This window comes from Centropristis striata, chromosome 11 (genome assembly GCF_030273125.1).
Source record: "Centropristis striata isolate RG_2023a ecotype Rhode Island chromosome 11, C.striata_1.0, whole genome shotgun sequence".
Classification (NCBI taxonomy): Eukaryota; Metazoa; Chordata; class Actinopteri; order Perciformes; family Serranidae; genus Centropristis; species Centropristis striata.
The window spans coordinates 20,321,680-20,342,751 of NC_081527.1; the positions used below are offsets into that span (position 1 = coordinate 20,321,680).

Here is a 21,072-nt window from a genome sequence, read left to right on the forward strand (position 1 = left end):
TTGACTGTATTTATTTGTGAGAAGCAAATCAATAATACTTTCTTATTTGACAACTGTATTTTTAGCTCCTCCTGTCAGGTTCACCAACAAGTCAGATCTCATGGAGGTGGTGGTCTGTAGTGCCCAAGCCACTGCTCAGCTGACTGCTGAGGTGTCGGATTACGATGCAGAGGTTTGTGATGGGAACATACATTCATTCCAGCTATGCTTTTAGCTTCCACAGATTATTTTAATGTATCTTCAACTTTACAAGTATGCATGGAATGACAACAAGCTCTATAATGTATGTAATTGTGCTACTAGTACACTTTAAAATCTGCTTTTTGACAGAGCATTGTACTTAACTACATTTCATATTTGTTAAAAGGATAACTTTTATCATGTCTGTCCGGTCCTGTGTTTGTTTCTTTAGGTGGTTTGGATGAGGAATGGGCGGGAGTTGAAAATGGGAAAGAAGTATGAATATATGATCATCGACCGCAAGAGGATCCTTATGGTGCACAATGTTACAGAGGAAGATGTGGGCATCTATGAGTGTGTTTTGAATGATGACAGAATGTCCATGCAACTTTCTCTTAAAGGTACGGTCATCAAAAAAAGTGCAATTTAACGTTGTCTCAGGGGAAAGTCTACAATATGTATACTGATACACTCTGCCCAGTTCATAGATGATTGCAAAAGGGAACTGGTCTCAGTGTCACAGAGCCACAAGTACTACCTCAAGCCCACATGCAGACAGTGTGTCTCACGACATGCAATATACTGAAATGTGACCTGCTCTGATGGATGTGGGCATTTGCTTATGAGCCATCAGATAGAGGAAAGAGCAATCTGTCATCATGTAGTCAATTCCGGTGCGACTCTGCTTCCCCCGAGTCATGATCTCCACACATGAGCTGCTCAGATAACAAACAAAGATATACATTTCCAAAGGAATTTGAATGAATGTCCCAAATATTTTGAATATATTCTCCCTATAAAAAAGGACAAATAATGAATTTAAAAAGTCATGATTCATTTTCCATTTCCTTTTCTCTAAGATGAACCTGCCAAGTTTCTGAACAAAGCCAGAGGCACCATGGGAATGTCATCATCCCTTAAGGGAGATCTTGAGCTGAGCTGTGAGGTGTCTCCTGCCAGTGCGGCTGTCGTTTGGAGAAAAGATCAAGCAGAGATCACTGAGGACCAAAGAACTACCTTCATCTCTAAAGGGACTCAAAGGAAACTCGTCATTAAGAATGCAAAGAAAAGTGACGAAGGACATTACTCCTGTGAGACGGCAGCAGACAAAGTCACATTCCAGGTCAAGATAAAAGGTAAATATGTATGCTTTTATATATGGATATACATTTGATATAAATAGGGATGCTTTTGTAGCACTACTGCATTTAACACTTCAACACTACTACATTTCTTTCACTTTCTATTTTCTCAGAAACTCAAACTGTAGCTGTCTTCTCCAACAAGGAGTCAGTCCAGAAGGAGGTTAAAGCTACTCACTCTCAGAAAGCCACTCTTAGTTGCAATGTTTCAGATAGCAAGACAGAGGTGAAATGGTATAAAGACGGCAAGTTGCTGATTTCCAGTAGGATGATTTACTCAGAAGTAAAAGACAGTACTCGTCAGCTGGTATTTGAAAAAGTGGAGAAAAACGATGCTGGAGAGTATACATGCGAAGCCGGAGGGGAAAAGCTGGTCTTTAAGATATCTGTGTCAGGTAGGAATGGTTGATTTATAAGCATGGTTATATAGTTTTGAATTTTCAATAATTTTTCAATTTCATTTTCATGTATTGGATCTGATTTTTTTCCGTATCATTCCTACTTTTTTAGAAGTCCAGCAGTCAGCCTTCTTCAACAAGGAGTCAGTCCAGAAAGAGGTGAAAGCCACTCTCTCCCAGAAAGCCACTCTGGGCTGTGAGGTCGCTGATTCCAAGACAGAGGTGAAATGGTACAAGGAGGGCAAACTGCTGACTTCCAGCAAGACAATCCATACTGAGTCTAAAGGCAAGAGTCGCCAGCTGGTGATCGACAGCGTAGAGAAGAAGGATGCTGGAGAGTACATCTGTGAGGCCGGGACTGAGAAGTTGGCTTTTAAGATGCATGTTGCAGGTAAGGGATGTTACATTTTCAAAATTGTTACGTCCAAAGGGGTAAAAGGAGATAACATAAACCAGATGTAGTGGTTTTAACAGAGGTGTTTTTAATAAGAAATAAAATAGCAGTAAGATATACAAACAAAAGGACCCTTCAGGCTTATGGTTTAACAAAATGAAATAACAACAAAAAACAGGGTCAGTTTAACTGTTACACAGTACAAAAGAACAACTAGGCCTACAACTAATCACAGTACTGTTACACAGTACAATAGTACAACTACAACGAATCAAAGTGTTCAACACAACGTAATGCCGAGCACAGACAAGGGTTTGGGCGACGGTTCACATCAGATCCAGCCGCTCCTTGACTGAAGCTCCATCCAGCCTTTTGAAAGATGTGGATCACTAATTGCTGAATCTGATTGGCTCCCGTGGTCGCTGGAACGCTCCAATCATCCTTCACCAGCAGCCTGAGGGGAGGGAGCAAACACACACACGCACACATGCGCATAGACACACGCACAACCACAGACTATACGGCTGGAGCCGTAACAAAAATAACACTATTACTAACTGGATGTGTATTGGAACTGATTCTTCCCCTGTCATTACCTCTTCCATCAGAGGCCCAGTCAGCCTTCTTCAACAAGGAGTCAGTCCAGAAGGAGGTGAAAGTTACTCTCTCCCAGAAAGCTACTCTGAGCTGTGACGTTTCTGATTCCAAGACAGAGGTGAAATGGTACAAGGATGGCAAGCTGCTGACGTCCAGCAAGACAATCCACACAGAGTCAAAGGGTAAAAGTCGCCAGCTGGTGATTGACAGTGTGGAGAAGAAGGATGCTGGAGAGTACATGTGCGAGGTTGGGACTGAGAAGTTGGCTTTTAAAATACATGTGGAAGGTAAGGAGAATGTAATATGTTTAACTAATACCAAATGTTTATTTCATTGTTTAGTTATTGTTGAGGATGCATGTAAAGAATGTAAAAACAAAACGCCTGGGTGCATTTTAGGTCAAATCTTTTTTTACCCATTGAAGCCTGGAAAGCGGACACGTCGTTTTGTAGTATTTGTATAAGCTCTCAAATACTTTTTGAATTTAATTTCTATCTGCTACAGAGGCTGAAAAATCTATTATTTAGTAGAAGCGTTGACACTTCTGTTGAATTTCCAGAAAAACGTATGGTTTTAGGGGCTTATTTTAAAATCGGCCAGAGGTTTTACAGGAAGTTTTAGGCGTCAATGGGTTAATGACTGCTGCATACAATGTTAATTGTATTGCAATATGTAATAAATAAACATGAAAATAACAAAAGAAAAGAAACACTAGAAAACAAAGATCTTCGAATATGTGAAAAGCGTGTCACTCATTCGGATAACATAATGAACATTTATAAACCAAGCCTTTTGCTAGTTTTCTTAATTTTAAATATTAAATTTGTAAAGCTGGTGGATATTTTGTGTTTTCTGTTTGTGTCTGTGGTTCCTGAATATTTTGACTATATTGTTGGTTGTTTTAGTGGAGAGTTATTTCACATCTATGTTCCAATATTCACTTGGGGTCTCATGTTGGTGAAAGGCAATTGAATTTCTGTTGAATTTGTTGTTTGTATGCACTACTGAGCTTCATGCTTTTATTTCTTCTAGCATCTGTTTGCTGAGGCAGCTCTGGCCTTTTGTGGCTGTGTTGTTTGTCTGTTGCTGGTCACGGATTTGGTCTTTTTCTTGCTCAATGAGTTGTTTTAGATATATTTATTGTGCCTTTCTGTGGCAACCTGCAAATGCCTGGTTTGCTTTTGCTTCATGACTGCAAAATGCAATGTTCTGCCCCCTCAATCTGATGTGCGTTAATAGAGCTTATTGCTTTGTGCTCTGCATCTGTAAGGTTTAGCTGCAGTAAATCCAAAGTGATGTGTGTGCTGCGGTTTATAGAATCAAGTCCTTTTTTGTATGGGTAATTGTACTGCCGCCGCACTCCTTTACAGGTATTTCTACAGAAGTCCAGGCTAAAACTACTTTCGTCAACAAAGAGTCTATCCAGAGGGAAGTGAAAACTACTCTCTCCCAGAAAACCACTTTGAGCTGTGAGGTCGTTGATAACAAGACGGAGGTAAAATGGTACAAGGACGGCAAACTTCTGAGTCCCAGCAGAGCAGTTCACATGGAATCAAAGGGAAAGATCCGTCAACTGGTGATAGACAGCGTAGACAAGAAAGATGCAGGAGAATACTTCTGTGAAGTCGGAACTGAAAAACTGACATTTAAAGTACAGGTGACAGGTATGAGGAATCAAAAGGAATAGTATATGTGATTTGTGTTAACATCTGTTTGCTTGTCTCAAAGTGGGATTGAAGTAGACTAAAAACAGCCACAGTAGAGGCTTTGAATGTTTATTTTGCTGAACTCCAGTTTTAAATGGTAAATGTTACACTTTGTTGGTATCAGAGATACTTGAATTGGTCTTTGTGATTTTGTTGTTGTTGTTTTGTTTATGTAGCTACACAATACTATTTGCTGGTTTTGGCTCCATTTAATCTCAATTTTCCTGGTTACATTTTTCCTTGCTTGTATCTTACTGAAAAAATAGCTTTGTAATGTTTTGAGTTTTATTATGGAGGGGGAGCAATGTCATGACATTCTCCATTCTTAATTTTTCAGAGACTCAAACCAAGTCAGCCTTCTCCAACAAGGAGTCAGTCCAGAAAGAGGTGAAAGCCACTCTCTCCCAGAAAGCCACTCTGGCCTGTGAGGTCGCTGATATCAAGACAGAGGTGAAATGGTACAAGGAGGGCAAACTGCTGACTTCCAGCAAGACAATCCATACTGAGTCTAAAGGCAAGAGTCGCCAGCTGGTGATCGACAGCGTAGAGAAGAAGGATGCTGGAGAGTACATCTGTGAGGCCGGGACTGAGAAGTTGGCTTTTAAGATTCATGTGACAGGTAGGAATAAGATGTTGCTTGTATTTCAAAGAGAGAGTATGCAAATATGAATTTAATTATGTTCCCCTGTTTGCATTTAAGTCTGTTCAATGCAGCTGAAAGGCCTTAGCTGTGTCCATGACTGTGTTGTCAATGTACACTACTGATCAAAAGTTTTAGAACACCCCAATTTTTCCAGTTTTTTATTGAAATTCAAGCAGTTCAAGTCAAATGAACAGCTTGAAAGGGTACAAAGGTAAGTGGTGAACTGCCAGAGGTGAATAAAAAAAGGTAAGGTTAACCAAAACTGAAAAATAATGTACATTTCAGAATTATACAAGTAGGCCTTTTTCAGGGAACAAGAAATGGGTTAACAACTTAACTCTATGGAGTCTTGGGCTATTTTGTCCATTTTTGAATTCATTTCATGTCTTTGTAAGTCATTTTGTGTCTTTTTTTAGTCATTTTGTGTCTTTTTTTAGTCATTTTGTGTCTTTTTTTAGTCCTTTAGTCCAACATAAAATGTGATTTTGAATCTTTTTTTTTTACTTTCAAAACACTATCATGCTCAATAAAGAATTTTAAATGTTGCAAATGTGCATTCATTTCTGAGTACACCGAGACATTAAACTGCATCATTTTCAATTAAATTCTGGAAAAGTTTGTGTGTTCTAAAACTTTTGACCAGTAGTGTATGTTTACATACATTTTTTAATTTGCTCTGCAGAAGCCCCAGCTGGCTTCTCCAACAAAGAGTCAGTCCAGAAGGAGGTGAAAGCCACTTTCTCCCAGAAAGCCACTCTAAGCTGCGAGGTTTCTGATTCTAAGGCAGAGGTGAAATGGTACAAGGACGGCAAGCTGCTGACTTCCAGCAAAGCAGTCCACATGGAGTCAAAGGGCAAGAGTCGTGAGCTGGTGATAGAAAAAATGGATAAAAAAGATGCTGGACAATACACCTGTGAGGCTGGAACAGAAAAGCTGGTATTTAAGCTGCAGATGACAGGTAACATGCTTTTCCATTATAGTTAATTTTGGCACAATATTTATTATTCTCTGCACAAATCACTGAAAATAATCTCTTACTTCTCTTTAGATGCAGCTGTCAAGTTCCAGAAAAATCTTGTCAAGGACACATGTATTGTTCAAACAAGTGAAAAAGTTGTGTTGACCACCGAGCTGACTGCAGAGAGTGGTAGTGTGAAGTGGTTTAGGGATGGTGTGGAGCTCAAAGAGAGCAGCAAGTATGAAATGAAAAAAGATGGCCTTTCTCGTACCCTGATAGTAAAATCCTCCGAATCAAAAGACAGTGGAACATACTCCTGTCAAACTGCTGATGACAAACTGGAGTTCAAAGTTCAAGTTAAAGGTAGGTCATAGAAATGTTTTTAACAATCTGATCATTCAGATTTGCCAGATTTCGTTTTGATGTCTAACTCCCATGTTCTCCATTTCAGATTCAGCTTTGAAGTTTGTTGTCCCTCTGAAACCTGCTACAGTGGAGTTGGGAGGTACCCTTAGCCTCACATGTGAACTAAATCAAGCCTCAGGGGATGTTGTCTGGCAGCGTGACGGTCGTGAGATTAAACCTGGAGGCAGGCACTGTGTGAGGACAGATGGTGCTAAGCGGGTTCTAACCGTGACTGGCATTACTAAAGAAGATGAAGGAGAATACAGCTGTGAATGCAGAAATGACAAGACCTCTACTAAAGTCTCCTCAAAAGGTAATTAAACGTTTAAGTTTCATAGCAGAAACTTTTTTATTTCAAATCAGGCTACGTTTACACGAGGGCGGTCTGAACAGAAGACGCAAAAGTGGCGTCGCGTCTTCACTTTTTATTCCTCGTTTAGACGAGCATTTTCGGGAGGAAATCTGCGTGCATACGGTGACGCAAAAGTGTGTGAAATTCGATTGTATGCAGCCAGGCGGCATCACTTAAAGCGATAAGAGCATCTTTGGGCATGCAGAAGTTTTCACGCCACACATTTCCATCAGCTACTCCTTCCACAAAGTTCTCCACCATCACTGGATCTCCCAGGTCTCGTTCACAGCCGTCTGGCTCGCCTCCGACAAATTGCTGCATCCAAAATGTGATAGAGGTAATTCCAGATCCTTCTCTGTTCACTAATACTATCTGTACATATCCTGTACATTTGGTGGAAAGACTCCTGTAAGTTTATTAGAGCTGCCAGAGCAGCTTGAAGGTCCGACGCATGGAAATAATCCCACGTTTGTTTATTTTCCTTTACTGGAGCATGTATGTTACGTAAACACATACGTGACATGAGCAGATCAGATCAGAGTTTTGCGTCTTGGCAGTGTAGACGACACGCTACGGCGGAGCGTATTTAACTTTTCCACTTTGGAGGGTGGTTTCAGATTTTTGCGTTTTTAAGCCCCAAAAATGCCGTCACCGTCTAAACAAAAGGCACTTCCGATAAAATATTTTGTCGTTTTTACCCGCAAGCGTCCTCGTGTAAACAGGGCCTCATTCTGCTTCATTTTGTGTCACACATTCCTTTCAGCACCCAGACTGGTGAGGCTGACCACCAAACTGAACAATGTAGCTGCAATGGAGGGAAAAGATGCTATTTTCAAGTGTGCTGTCAACCCAGCGGACGCCTGCGTTAAATGGTTCCACAACAGTATACCCGTCACAGCTGGGCCCAAGTATAAGACTGAGCATGGTGGCGGCAGTCACTCACTCACCATCACCTCTGTCAACCAAAAAGATGCTGGAGAGATAAGTGTCGACGCAGAAGGCAAAAGCTGCAAAGCTACCCTACAAGTGCAGCGTAAGAGCATGCATTTCTCATTGAAGTATCATGTTAAGTCATGCTATTTTCTCATTCACTTTGACATTTATTTGCACCCCAATTAGATGAACCTGTGACATTTAAGAAGAAGTTAGAAAACGTGACAGCGGAGGAGCAGAGTGAAGTTAAACTGGAGGTGGAGCTCAGCAAGCCATCAGATGAAGTCAGGTGGATGAAGAACAGTGTTGTGCTGCAGCCTGCAGGAAACATGGAGATTCGAGTCAATGGTGCAAAGCAGGCTCTGGTCTTCAAGAGTGTGACTAATGCTGACCGGGGCATCTACTCTTGTGAAACTCTGGATGACAAAACCCAGGCCAAGCTAAATGTGGAGAGTAAGGCTGAACCACAATCACATTTCCAAGATAAAATATTCAGCATTTTAATATCCAGTGTGTAGGATTTAGTGTCATCTGCTGGTGAGGTTGCAGATTGCAACCAACTGAATACCCATCCTCTCATCCCTCCCATTCCAAGTGTGTAGTAGAAATTACGGTGGCCTTCAGGTAATATAAAAACACAAAAGGGTCTCTCCAGAGCCAGTGTTCAGTTTCTTCTTTCTGGGCTACTGTAGAAACACTAGACTCTGTCAAAAAAGGCCAAAGAAAACATAATTATCAATATTTTATTTGTACCAAAATATCCTCCTAAATCCTTCAAACTGGACCTTAAATTCCACATTTTAATCCAAGAAAGAGAATGTTATAATCCTGCAAGATGTTTTGGAAATACATTTTGATTGAAAAACCGGGAAACCTTGGTTGCATGTTAACATTTCCTTTCCTCCCTTCAGTGAAGAAGATCCAGGTAATAAAGGGTCTAAAAGAAACCAAGGCACATGAGACAGAGACAGTAACTCTTGAGGTAGAACTCAGCCAGGCTGACGTTGAAGGCTCCTGGACCAGAGATGGGGCCAAGTTAAAGTCAGGAGCAAACTGTCGTATCACAGCTCTTGGAAAGAAGCATGCCTTAACGTTGTCCAGTCTCAAGAGAGAGGATGCAGGAACTATTGCCTTCCAAGCAGAGGGTGTACATACTTCTGCAAAACTGATTGTGACAGGTAAGGGCCACTTCCTGTTAGTCAATAAGTCACTTCAGTTCAATCAGTTGCTAGGGTCTTGGCTGTCCAAACATCTATTTTTGTAGTCCTCTTTTACTCACTTTTTGTCAAACTGTTTTGATTCTACAGAACCTCCTGCTATGATCTCCAAGCCCATGTTGGATATCAGTGTTCCAGAGAAGGAGAAGGTTACATTTGAATGTGAAGTGTCCAGAACAAATGCAGACGTTAAATGGTTCAAGGTGAGTAATAATTATTTAAATTACTGTCCTCAGAGTGAAATTGTATGATTGAAAAAGTGTACAGTACATATGTAACATTTTGGAAAAAAAAAAATCTGCAGAATGATGTGGAACTGAAACCAGGAAAGAACTTTGGCATCCATTCCTTGGGCCGAAAGCGCTCTTTGGTCATCAACAAATGCACCCCTGAAGATGCAGGCTCTTACATCTGTCGCACTGCTGATGATAACACCGCCGCCAAGCTCACCGTTAATGGTAATTGTTTGTCACTAGTGCAATGCCCGTTCTAAATGTGCCTGGTCAGAATGGGCCGATGACTTGCAGCTTTCTCGAGAACTGCTCATCCAAACGTCTTTACACTTGACACTGCACTTCCTTGTGTCCTGAGCAATAAAGCTGCCATGAGATAGTTGCTTTCCCAGGCAATGCTAGAGCATACTTGTAATTATGTAAAAGATAACTATTTTGGGCCAGGCTATTTCTGGGATAAAAATCATTAATTCTGAAAGGTACATGGCTACTGCATGACATTTTGAGTTTGCTACAATGCTACATCTCTGGTCTCTCTGCAGCCAGAGAAATTAAGATTGTTAAGAAGCTGGAGGATGTGGAAGTGATGGAGAAGGAGAGCGCCGCATTCGTCTGTGAAATCTCACATGATGAAGTGGACTGCCAGTGGTACAAAGGAGGTAGCAAACTGAAAGTCGGTGACAACATCAAGATGAGACAAGAGGGTAAGGTCTCAAGAAAGATATTCTTGCAATTTTATGGTATTTATCTAAATGATGATTATCTAAAAGCTGTCTGTTTCTTTTTTCAGGCAGAACCTATGTACTACTATTTAGGTCTGTCACAATGGAAGATATGGGTGAGATTAAATTCACAGCTGACAAGGGCTCTTCAACTGCAAAACTTAAAGTGAAAGGTAAACAAGTCTGTTTTATGTGCTCGAATCACAATTACAGTATATACTATAGTATATGTACTGTATATTGCTGCATGGATGAGCTAACCCTCATGTTGCAATGTTCAGATGTGATTGCAAATGGATTATTTCTATTCATTATGTCAACAGCTGTTAGAATGTTGCATCTCCTGTAATACATATTTAAAACCTTGTTTTTCAAACAATTCCTATTTTATGAATTGGCCTTGACATTTCAACTGGTTTAGTGAGCTAAATGTAAAAGGTCACACTAAAGTGAGATGAAATGTTGCCTTACTAAAAGAGTAAACACAATGCATCATTCTGACAATGTTGGTGAAATAGAAAATCCAGCTGTAATTTGCATTTCCACATTGTTATGCCTCATTGAGGCCTGATGGCAAAAGGAAACACAATACTTACAATGTTTTACTAGCTGAGGATTATTTTATTTATTTTAAGATTATTTTAGGATTTGTTCTGTTATTTATTTCTATGAATTGGTCAATAGGAAGGGCATAATTGGTTCAGTGATTTTGGACAATTTGGGATCATTTGATTGGAAATCTCCAGGAGTATGAGGAAAAATCTGCAAAAATGATATTGGAAACACACATCTTGCAAGACAGGATACTTTGCTCTCAGTTGACCAGACATTGCTCTGAATGTTTCCTAGTTTCTATGTCAGTGTCTCGCTGTTTGCAAAAAAACAGCAGCTGATATACAAACAAGAATGACTGGCACACAGCAATCCCCCTTTTATTGTAGTGTCATTACAAGATTCTCGCTGTCTGCTTTAGCTTTTGCAAAAGAAAATCTTTGAAGTGATGGTGCATTACAGGCATTCATTATTAGCTCCATTTGCTTTGGCTATAACATTATTCACTTATGAACACTGCCTCTAGTAAGCTTAGGCAAGTGCTTTGGCAAGGCCGTGGTATTAATGGCCTTTAATCTTCCTTTGTGGCATACATGATAGTTTTCATTGATTCAGTGCTATTGTTACTGTAGAGCTGCCTGTCAAGTTTGTGAAGAAACTCAGGGAAAAGATAGCGATGTATAAGCATCGTTGTCATCTCGAATGCCAAGTGTCACGTGCAAGTGCAAAGGTGAAGTGGTACAAGAACAAGATGGAGATCAAACACGGCAAGAAGTACGAGATCAAGAGTGAAGATGTGTACAGAAAACTCACCATCAATGATGTGGACGAAGGGGACGAAGACACCTACACCTGTGATGCCACTGATGACAAGACATCCTGTAAAGTACTTGTGGAAGGTAACATGATGGAAATGACCATGGTTTTAAGCTTAGTGTCAGGTTTATCAACTGCAGGGTATTTCAGTATAGGGCTGTATATACTTTATGTAAACAAAACAAGCCATCAATGAGGTATCTGTCTGTCTGTCTGTCTGTCTGTCTGTCTGTCTGTCTGTCCGTCTGTCTGTCTGTCTGTCCATCTGTCTGTCTGTCTATCTATCAACTATCATTTGTCCATTTTAGAAAACACCTGACCCACTAAAGTAATTAACATAGTAATTAGTACTTGAAATCATGTGTGCAAGAAATTAACAGAACTGTGTTACTACTTCAAGTGGTTAAAATCACGCAGGTATTTCTGAGTTTTTGAGTAGACCTCTGCTCAGGTTGAAGTTTGATGAGAAATATGGACCAAAAAATAGGCACTTTTCGTCATTGCACTTAGAAGACATTTGGTCAAGTCACAGTAGAAAAAGTATGTGTGTAAATGAGAAAAGTATTGATGGCTGAATTCCACGTAGCTGCTTCTGGGCCCTGTTATTGTGAATGCTGGTTTATTTTCACACTTTGACATGGGTGACAGGGATACTTGAAGAGAGAGAAGCTATTGTCCAATCAGCCAAAACAGGTGAAAACACCTGAGTGAGTGTACCACAAAGCTTTAAAAAGGGGAAAAAGGTAATCCTTGCAGAGGATTGGCCATTGATCACTGCATATAAAGTACAGTAATTGTGTTATAATTGAATTCATATAATGTGTTGGTTATGGTTTATTTCAAGTTAATTGTTTAATTTCAAACACATTACTAATAGTGGATTATCATTCATATCAAGATAAACTTATTGAGTTAGATGATTCTCCAGGAAGAATTCCTCATACTGTGCACAGTTCATATTGAAATTTGGGGATATGGTAGCAATAATTGCTAGTGCATCTTAACAGCAAATATATGTGGGCTAAAATTAAACTAATGGCTAAAACTTGCTCTAATATCAAGGTAAGACAAAAGGATCATGGGATTAAAATTTGTCCAAGAGGATTTTAATAGCACTCAGAAAATATTGATGCCATGTCTTGATTTTTGACTATTTTTGCACTCTCAACATTTGGCAGTAATGTAGACCATATGGGATTTGCAATTTGATTTGGGTCTTACAAATTAGAACATATATATTTAATGTTTAAAATTTTAAACTTTAGTTTGTCTTATAAATACACAGTCATTTTGTTATTCACAATTTACATGGTGCCCCAACTTCTTTGGAATTGGGGTTTTTAAAAGGCCAAACCATGATCCTTTACTATAAATCAGCATTCCTATTTTTTATGAAATCATATAATTGACTTCTAACCAAACCATCCTCCTTTTTTGACCCCTCCAGAGCAGTCCATCAGCATTGTGCGGGATCTTAGTTCAGTAGAAGTGACAGAACCATTTGCAGCTGTTTTTGAGGTTGAAATCAGTATGGAACTGGTGAAACCTCCTATATGGACTCTGAATGGAGTTGCTGTGCAAGAGAGTGCTGATGTTGAAATGGAGAAAGAGGGCACTATGCACCGTCTCACTTTCAAAAAGACCAAAGCATCGATGACAGGACCTGTGCAGTTTACAGCTGGGAAGAGCAAATCTTTAGCCCAACTCACAGTCAAAGGTAAATATGTAGAATCATCTTTATACAGCAGTTGGCCAAAATAATAACATGTATACTTTGACATTTTTGTCAGTAAATATATCCAGCATAATTCAGTTGAATCTAATCACATTCTGTTCCTCATATTTAGAGCGTCCACTTGAGATTGCAGAGCCCATTAAAGACGTGAAGGGGAAGGAGAAAAGCTCAGCTATACTCACCTGTAAATTCTCTGCCCCGCCCAAAGAGGTTAAATGGTTCAAAGGTCAAGTTCCTCTGGCAGCATCAGACAAGTATAACATTAAGCAAGACGCTGCAAGGGCTCAACTTACCATTCAAAGGTTGGCTGAGGAAGACGGTGGAGAGTACCGGTGTCAGTCTGGACCTGCTGAGACCAAAGGGAAACTTTCTGTTGAAGGTATAGTATGGGCCTTTAAATACCACACATAATACAATCATTGTTTTTTTTTCATTACTGTAAAACCATCACATAAAGAAACTGTTTAGAGCCTTTTCACACCTAAAGGTTAGAACAAAAGGTTTGCGTTTTTATTACATTGTATATATTTGATCCAGTTGTTTTTGGTTTCACGTTGCAAATATGCAAGTGCTTTAAAGAACTCTACATGCCAGCGTCCCTTTTGTCAGCACCTATGTGATCAATGTCAATTGTGATATCAATTTGGCTACCAAATGTGCATTAAATACTTGGGCTCCTACTCTCTCCATGTGCTGCAGTGGAAAATGTTGTTTCATTGCGTTGTTTCTCTCTGTCTGATGATAGCTTGCCAGAACTTTTAAGTCCGTAAAAAAAAAAAAAACATGTTTAACACACTAGAAACAAACTGAGCGAGGAATATGTTTGACACATTGTTTTGATTTAGATCAAAAGGACAAGTCCAAAAGTCTGGTCCAAACAAGATAGGCGTGAAAAGTCCCTTCAAACTAAAACTGTTGTGTTTCTTGTCTAGTGCGTGAAATTAAGATCACCAAACACTTGGCTGACACAGAGGTTGACGAAGACAGCGATGCAGTGTTCACATGTGAGATTAACTACGCAGATGAAGAGGTACAGTGGCTTCTGAATGACAAGGTGCTCTTCACTAACGAAGTCAACACCATCACTCATGACGGAAAAGTTCACAAGCTCTCACTGAAGAACTTGGCACCTCAGGATGGGGGCACTATCACCTTTAAAGTTCGCAAGGTGAAAGAGTCTGTGACACTTAAGGTTAAAGGTAAGAACTGTCATGTACTATGTTGACAAGCACACAAAAAATACATTATTGTATGAATATCAGGTTATGACAGGACGTCTACCCAAAAGGCGAGAACAAAATATATTCATCAGTAGTTCTATATTTCCTTGATTGCCCCCAGAGAAGCGTGCTGTGTTCCTCAAGTCTCTAGATGATGTCATTGGAGAGGAAAAAGGCATGATAACTCTCGCGTGTGAGGCGTCCAAGCCCAGAGTTTCTCCCATGTGGAAAAAAGAAGGAAAAGTCTTGAAGGCTGGATCAAAGTACGAGCTCCTTCACACTGGCAAGTCTTTGGGACTGATCATCAAGGACGTCACCAAAGAAGATGCTGGAGAGTATAGTTGTGATCTTGGAACCGAGGTTTCTAAAGCAAAGGTCACTGTGAGAGGTTGGTACGGTTGAGTATACAGTTTAAGCCGTCATACATGCGATATTGTTTGGCATCTTCATCAACTTATGCTCTCTGTCATAAATTTAGAGATTGGCATTGGAATTACAAAATTCCTGAAGTCAGCTGAGGTGAATGAGGGAGAGACATGCAGCTTTGAGTGCATCTTATCTCGTGAGAGCACAGATGAGTGTTCCTGGACTCTTAATGGCCACACTATCACAAACGGAGGTCGCTTCAAAGTCACCAGTAAAGGACGCAAATACATGTTGAACATTAATGATGTGACACCTGCCGATGCTGGAGAGGTAGTCTTCAAAATTAAAGACCTCAGCTCCAAAACAACATTAACAGTGGAAGGTAAGCTGCATATTTAAAGGGACAGTTCAGGTTCTCTCTGAGTGAGGTTGTATGAGGAACTTATTTATAGTCTGTGTATTATCTGACTATGGATAAGTGGCTTTTAAGAGAGAGGAGATAATAGCTTTAGTCCTCCGCCCCCCAGCTAAGACAGGGATTTCTGACAGAAAGGTCAAATGTTGTAAATACAGCGTACACACACTGATATTGATTTTTTTTTTAGGTAAGTAGGTAGATAAAATAGGTTTTGAGACGACCCCCTCTACTGTAGGTAATACACTGACTATGGATAAGTACCTTATACAACCCCACTCCAAGAAATCCAGACTATCCCTTCAAGAGGTCTACACAATTTCCAAATATATTAAGATGCCAAAATAAACCTATTATGATCCCTTGTTTCAGGTAAAGCTCTATCTGTATCTAAAGGACTACAGAATGTTAGTGTTGTTCAAGGGGAAGATGCTGTATTTACCTGTGAGGTAACACAGGTTAGTTCCACTGTAAAATGGGCCAAGGAATGCAAAGCCATCAGAAAGAGCCAGAAGTATGACATCACCCAAGAGGAGAAGGTCATGAAGCTGACCATTCATAATGTCTCTGCTCAAGACTCTGGAGAGTACAGTTGTGAAGTTGTTGGAGGTGCAACTACGAAAGCCAAGTTGGAAATCAAGGGTGAGATGGAAAATTTTCTATTTACTTTTTCCCATCTTACTGCACTTTTCATCTTTAACAGTGTAAGAGCATTTAAGAGTCTTAGCTGTGACAACTCTTATTGAGAGGTTGTGGTAAAAAAAATGTTTTATCATAAATGTATCTACCAAATGTAGAATCAGTTCTGGGGTAATCTTATTTTCTGAAACCATACACTACCGGTCAAAAGTTTTAGAACACCCCAAATTTTCCAGTTTTTTATTGAAATTCAAGCAGTTCAAGTCAAATGAACAGCTTGAAAGGATACAAAGGTAAGTGGTGAACTGCCAGAGGTAAATAAAAAAAGGTAAGCTTAACCAAAACTGAAAAATAATGTACATTTCAGAATTATACAAGTAGGCCTTTTTCAGGGAACAAGAAATGGGTTAACAACTTAACTCTATGGAGTCTTGGACTATTTTGTCCATTTTTTAATTCTTTTCATGTCTTTGTAAGTCATTTTGTGTCTATTTGTGTGTTTTTTGGTCATTTTGTAACTTTTTTAAGTCATTTTGTGTCTTTTGGTGTCTTTTTGTGTCTTTCATTGGTCATTTTGTGTCTTTTTTCAGTCCTTTAGTCCAACATAAAATGTGATTTTGAACCTTTTTTTATTTTCAAAACACTATCATGCTCAATAAAGAATTTCAAATGTTGCAAATGTGCATTAATTTCAGAGTACACTGAGACATTAAACTGCATAATTTTCAATTAAATTCTGGAAAAGTTTGTGTGTTCTAAAACTTTTGACCAGTAGTGTATATCAATCATTCAATTTCATACAGTGCATCCAAATTTAACCAGTTTCTTTCTTTTTTTAAAGAGCCAATCCATAAATTCACTAAAGTGCTAAAGGACAGCCAAGCTGAGGAGAAGAGCTGTGTGACGCTGCAGTGTGAGACTGCACAGAGCCCATCCACCGTGGTCTGGCTTAAAGGTCATTCAGAGCTCAAGGCTGGAGGGCGATACGAGATGTCTCAAAAGGAGGGGGTCTTAACTCTCACCATCAAACACCTGGAGGAGACAGACACTGATATCTACACTTGTGACGTCAGCACTGCCAAGAGCATGGCAAAGGTGACAGTCAATGGTAAGAGCCTAAATATCTGCTGTATGTATACAAGTTTGGGGTAAGTTTTTTGTCTTGCAGAGCTGATGAGTTTTAAGAATTCGTTCATTCAGAACATTATTTGCCTTGAAATTTTTATTGTTTTTCTATGTTGCAAGATGTCTGAGGTCAATGAGATGAATGCCATGATGACTTTGCATCTAGTTTGGGTTGCTTTTAAAGGCTTGTTGGTGGTTATAATGGAAAAATAACAGGATGTTTATTGTTTTGAAGGGGAATCTGCTACATTTGTTTGCCGTGTCAGTCCTACTGACCTGCCTCTGATTTGCCTCATGTACAGTGGTGCTTTTGTCGTAACTCGCTGCAGCAAAGCCCCCTCAATGATATTTACATTATAGAGGAGGGTTTCCACTCTCTCACTATAAGAGAGCTAACTCCCAGGGACTCAGGACCCATCTCTGTGTTTGCTGGGGATCAGAAAGTGTACGTGTCCCTTTTTGTTAAAGGCTACTTACACTGTGCAAGATGGAGTACAATTTTTCCTACAGTTGTAGATTTGTTGTCATCATTTCCCTCATAGAGATTTGTTTTCTCTATTTTGCATTGTCACTGCTTTTTTGTTTGTTTGTTTGTTTGTTTTTTTGAGCATTATTTTATCCTCTTTGTGTTTGTATGATTGAGAGAATGACATCCACCAGCATGTGCAAATGTTTCAAAGTGATCTGTTCCCAAATGCATTGTCTTGTTTTGCAAGGACTGTGCACTGCATAGAAGAATGTTTCTTTTGTTGGCAATCATTTGTGCATTTCAAAAAGGAATGCATTCCTTTGTTTTGCAATGAGAGACTTTGTTTTTGTTTATAGAGAAAGTGCACTGTTGTAGATAAAACTTCTTCAAAAGGAAAATCAGCCAAACTGAATAATGTTTGGTTTCCAAAGACTAACGTTGGATGACTGGAGCAAAACAAGCCATACGTCATTTTCACCTCTAATCATTTTTCCATTCTCCGTCAACCTCAACGAAACGCAGCACTCTGTTTTATATAATCAAGTCATTGTTCATTTTATTTTAGCCCTGCCTGCCAGTTTTAAAGAGAAGCTCAAGAACCAGGAGAAAAAAGAAGGGGAGACTGTAACACTTTGCTGCAAGTTATCGAAACCTGTTGACAGCGTTCAGTGGAAGAAAGGCTCAGAAGTTCTCAAAGCTGGAGCGAAGTATGAGATGAAGCTGGAGGAGACTTCTTGTGAGCTGCAGATTAAGAACCTGGAGGTTGAAGACAGTGGAGAGTATTCTTGCATGTGCGTGGACCAGAAGACATTTGCAACTGTGAAAGTCAATGGTATGGAGTCATGAAGTCTTTCAACAAAGTTTTGGAAAAGCTTTTCATTTTCATGAAAGTGTGTTTTATTTCCCAAAGGGGTACAATTTCTGTTGCCTTTGTTGTGTTTTGTTAAAACCTTTCTTAGACTATTATTTCACTTGTTTTGACAAATGCTGAAAACTTGGTTGTACAGCATTGCCGCCGACCTTCAAACAGAAGCTGGAGAGCCAGGAGGCTGAGGAGGGAGCAAGTGTTACTCTATGCTGTGAGATCTCTAAACCTGGAGTCCCTGTTGAGTGGAAGAAGGGAACACAAGTCCTGAAGTCTGGAGAAAAGTACCAGATGAAGCAGAAGGCCTCTGTGAATGAACTCCTGATCAACAAAGTGGTGCCTGAAGACAGTGGAGACTACAGCTGTGTGTGTGGAGACCAGAAGACCACAGCCAGCCTCAATATTAAGGGTGAGAAGAGGACATTCTAAGATTTTTTCCATGGAATATTTCTTTTTTTTAATGTGTCAAATAGCTTTGTATCAGCACATATACATACATGTTTTGGAGTCTACATGCCATTGTAGATGGCAACCTGTTAGTGTTTTTATTTATTTATTTCATTCATTTTGCTGTATGTTATGTCATGGCATGCTACTGACTGCTAACTAACCAACAAATGCTCAGCCCAACCAGTGACCTTCAAACAGAAGCTGAAGAGCCAGGAGGCTGAGGAGGGAACCAGTGTTACTCTATGCTGTGAGATCTCTAAACTTGGAGTCCCTGTTGAGTGGAAGAAAGGAACACAAGTCCTGAAGTCTGGAGAAAAGTACCAGATGAAGCAGAAGGCCTCTGTGAATGAACTCCTGATCAATAAAGTGGTGCCAGAAGACAGTGGAGACTACAGCTGTGTGTGTGGAGACCAGAAGACCACAGCCAGCCTCAATATTAAGGGTGAGAAGAAAATCTTCAAAAATCTGAGCTGTGGATTTTTTAAAGAACTGTATAGAACAGCATATTCTGTGTAAAGATTTATACACATGTACTTTGGAGTCTGCTTGTCAATGTGCATTGCAACTTGACAGTTTTTTGTGTGTGTTCTGTATATTTCCTTTTTCTATATTTATGTCATGGCATGTCACTGATTGCTAACCAACTAATACATGCTCAGCCCAACCAGTGACCTTCAAACAGAAGCTGAAGAGCCAGGAGGCTGAGGAGGGAGCAAGTGTTACTCTATGCTGTGAGATCTCTAAACCTGGCGTCCCTGTTGAGTGGAAGAAGGGAACACAAGTCCTGAAGTCTGGAGAAAAGTACCAGATGAAGCAGAAGGCCTCTGTGAATGAACTCCTGATCAATAAAGTGTTGCCAGAAGACAGTGGAGACTACAGTTGTGTGTGTGGAGACCAGAAGACCACAGCCAGCCTCAATATTAAGGGTAGGAAGAAGGTCTTCAAAAATCTGAGCTGTGGATTTTTTTTAAAGAACTGTATAGAACCATATAGAACTGTATAGAACCGTATAGAACTGTATAGAACAGCATTTTCTGTGTAAAGATTTATTCACATGTATTTTGGAGTCTGCTTGTCAATGTGCTTTGCAACTTGTCAGTTGTTTTTTTGTGTGTTCTGTATGTGTTTCCTTTTTCTATATTTATGTCATTGTATGTCACTGATTGCTAACCAACTAATACATGCTCAGCCCAACCAGTGACCTTCAAACAGAAGCTGAAGAGCCAGGAGGCTGAGGAGGGAGCAAGTGTTACTCTATGCTGTGAGATCTCTAAACCTGGCGTCCCTGTTGAGTGGAAGAAGGGAACACAAGTCCTGAAGTCTGGAGAAAAGTACCAGATGAACCAGAAGGCCTCTGTGAACGAACTCCTGATCAACAAAGTGGTGCCAGAAGACAGTGGAGACTACAGCTGTGTGTGTGGAGACCAGAAGACCACAGCCAGCCTCAATATTAAGGGTAGGAGGAGGATTTTCAGAGAGTTTGTTCAAGAAAATGTTTTGTTAAATGTATTGAACAGCTTTTTATATGGTAGAATATTCATTTTAAATAATGAGATCCTTCCAAATGTAGATAACGGTAAGAAAACCATCTTTTAATATCCTCATGTATACATTTCAACAAGCGTGTAAAATTAGCTCACATATACTGTAACTGATGAAGCTAAAGGGTTAAAACTATTCCCAAATATGTAAAGTTCTGGAGCGGCCACCCAAATGGGCAAGATAAGGGAGGGTGAACACCATAGAGACCAACCAAAGGAGGAGCTTCGGACAGAAAAAATATTTTGTAGCCCAGGAATTGACCTCTGGATTAGTAAGACACAAAAGCATGTCATCTGCAAACAAGGACATTTTATAAAACTTACATCCAACTGAGATACGTCTAATAGAATTGTCGTGTCTCTGCTCCGCTAGATGCTCCATTTTAATTACAAATAATAGTGGGGACAAAATGCACCCCTGTCTTATCTGAGTAACATTTAAAAACATCTTTATATAACAGCTTTTTATATTTACAGATTTGATGCATTTGCTTCGTAGTCTGCATGTCGCAGTGGAGTGCAAATTGACAGTGTTCATTCATGTGTTAGGCGTTTGTTTTATATGGATTTTTTTATTTTATGTCATGGCATGTCACTGGTTACTAACCAGCTAATAAATGCTCAGCCCAACCAGTGACCTTCAAAGAGACGCTGAAAAGCCAGGAGGCTGAGGAGGGAGCAAGTGTTACTCTGCAATGTGAGATCTCTAAACCTGGAGTCCCTGTTGAGTGGAAGAAAGGAACACAAGTCCTGAAGTCTGGAGAAAAGTACCAGATGAAGCAGAAGGCCTCTGTGAATGAACTCCTGATCAACAAAGTGTTGCCAGAAGACAGTGGAGACTACAGCTGTGTGTGTGGAGACCAGAAGACCACAGCCAGCCTCAATATTAAGGGTGAGAAGAAGATTTTCAAAGATTCGAGCAGCGGAAGATTTTTTCATGAACTGTATAGAATGGCTTCTTCTGTGTACAGATGTATACACATTTCGGAGTCTGCATGT

General features: G+C 39.9%; 1 protein-coding gene across 1 annotated transcript in view; it reads left to right on the forward strand.

Moving 5' to 3' along the window:
* Positions 1-21,072, forward strand: part of obscnb (obscurin, cytoskeletal calmodulin and titin-interacting RhoGEF b) — a 70,904-nt gene that overhangs the window by 8,342 nt on the left and 41,490 nt on the right. Inside the window, exons 7-36 of the mRNA XM_059344818.1 lie at positions 66-172; positions 413-581; positions 1,041-1,316; positions 1,436-1,717; positions 2,723-2,998; positions 4,082-4,375; positions 5,743-6,018; positions 6,109-6,381; positions 6,470-6,736; positions 7,539-7,808; positions 7,895-8,161; positions 8,620-8,886; positions 9,016-9,128; positions 9,230-9,383; positions 9,701-9,862; positions 9,949-10,053; positions 11,065-11,331; positions 12,696-12,965; positions 13,096-13,362; positions 13,916-14,182; positions 14,325-14,591; positions 14,682-14,951; positions 15,357-15,626; positions 16,465-16,731; positions 17,783-18,049; positions 18,225-18,491; positions 18,708-18,974; positions 19,192-19,458; positions 19,722-19,988; positions 20,699-20,965. Coding sequence (XP_059200801.1) covers positions 66-172; positions 413-581; positions 1,041-1,316; positions 1,436-1,717; positions 2,723-2,998; positions 4,082-4,375; positions 5,743-6,018; positions 6,109-6,381; positions 6,470-6,736; positions 7,539-7,808; positions 7,895-8,161; positions 8,620-8,886; positions 9,016-9,128; positions 9,230-9,383; positions 9,701-9,862; positions 9,949-10,053; positions 11,065-11,331; positions 12,696-12,965; positions 13,096-13,362; positions 13,916-14,182; positions 14,325-14,591; positions 14,682-14,951; positions 15,357-15,626; positions 16,465-16,731; positions 17,783-18,049; positions 18,225-18,491; positions 18,708-18,974; positions 19,192-19,458; positions 19,722-19,988; positions 20,699-20,965 — 7,305 coding nt within the window. The remainder of the gene's footprint in view (positions 1-65; positions 173-412; positions 582-1,040; positions 1,317-1,435; positions 1,718-2,722; positions 2,999-4,081; positions 4,376-5,742; positions 6,019-6,108; positions 6,382-6,469; positions 6,737-7,538; positions 7,809-7,894; positions 8,162-8,619; positions 8,887-9,015; positions 9,129-9,229; positions 9,384-9,700; positions 9,863-9,948; positions 10,054-11,064; positions 11,332-12,695; positions 12,966-13,095; positions 13,363-13,915; positions 14,183-14,324; positions 14,592-14,681; positions 14,952-15,356; positions 15,627-16,464; positions 16,732-17,782; positions 18,050-18,224; positions 18,492-18,707; positions 18,975-19,191; positions 19,459-19,721; positions 19,989-20,698; positions 20,966-21,072) is intronic.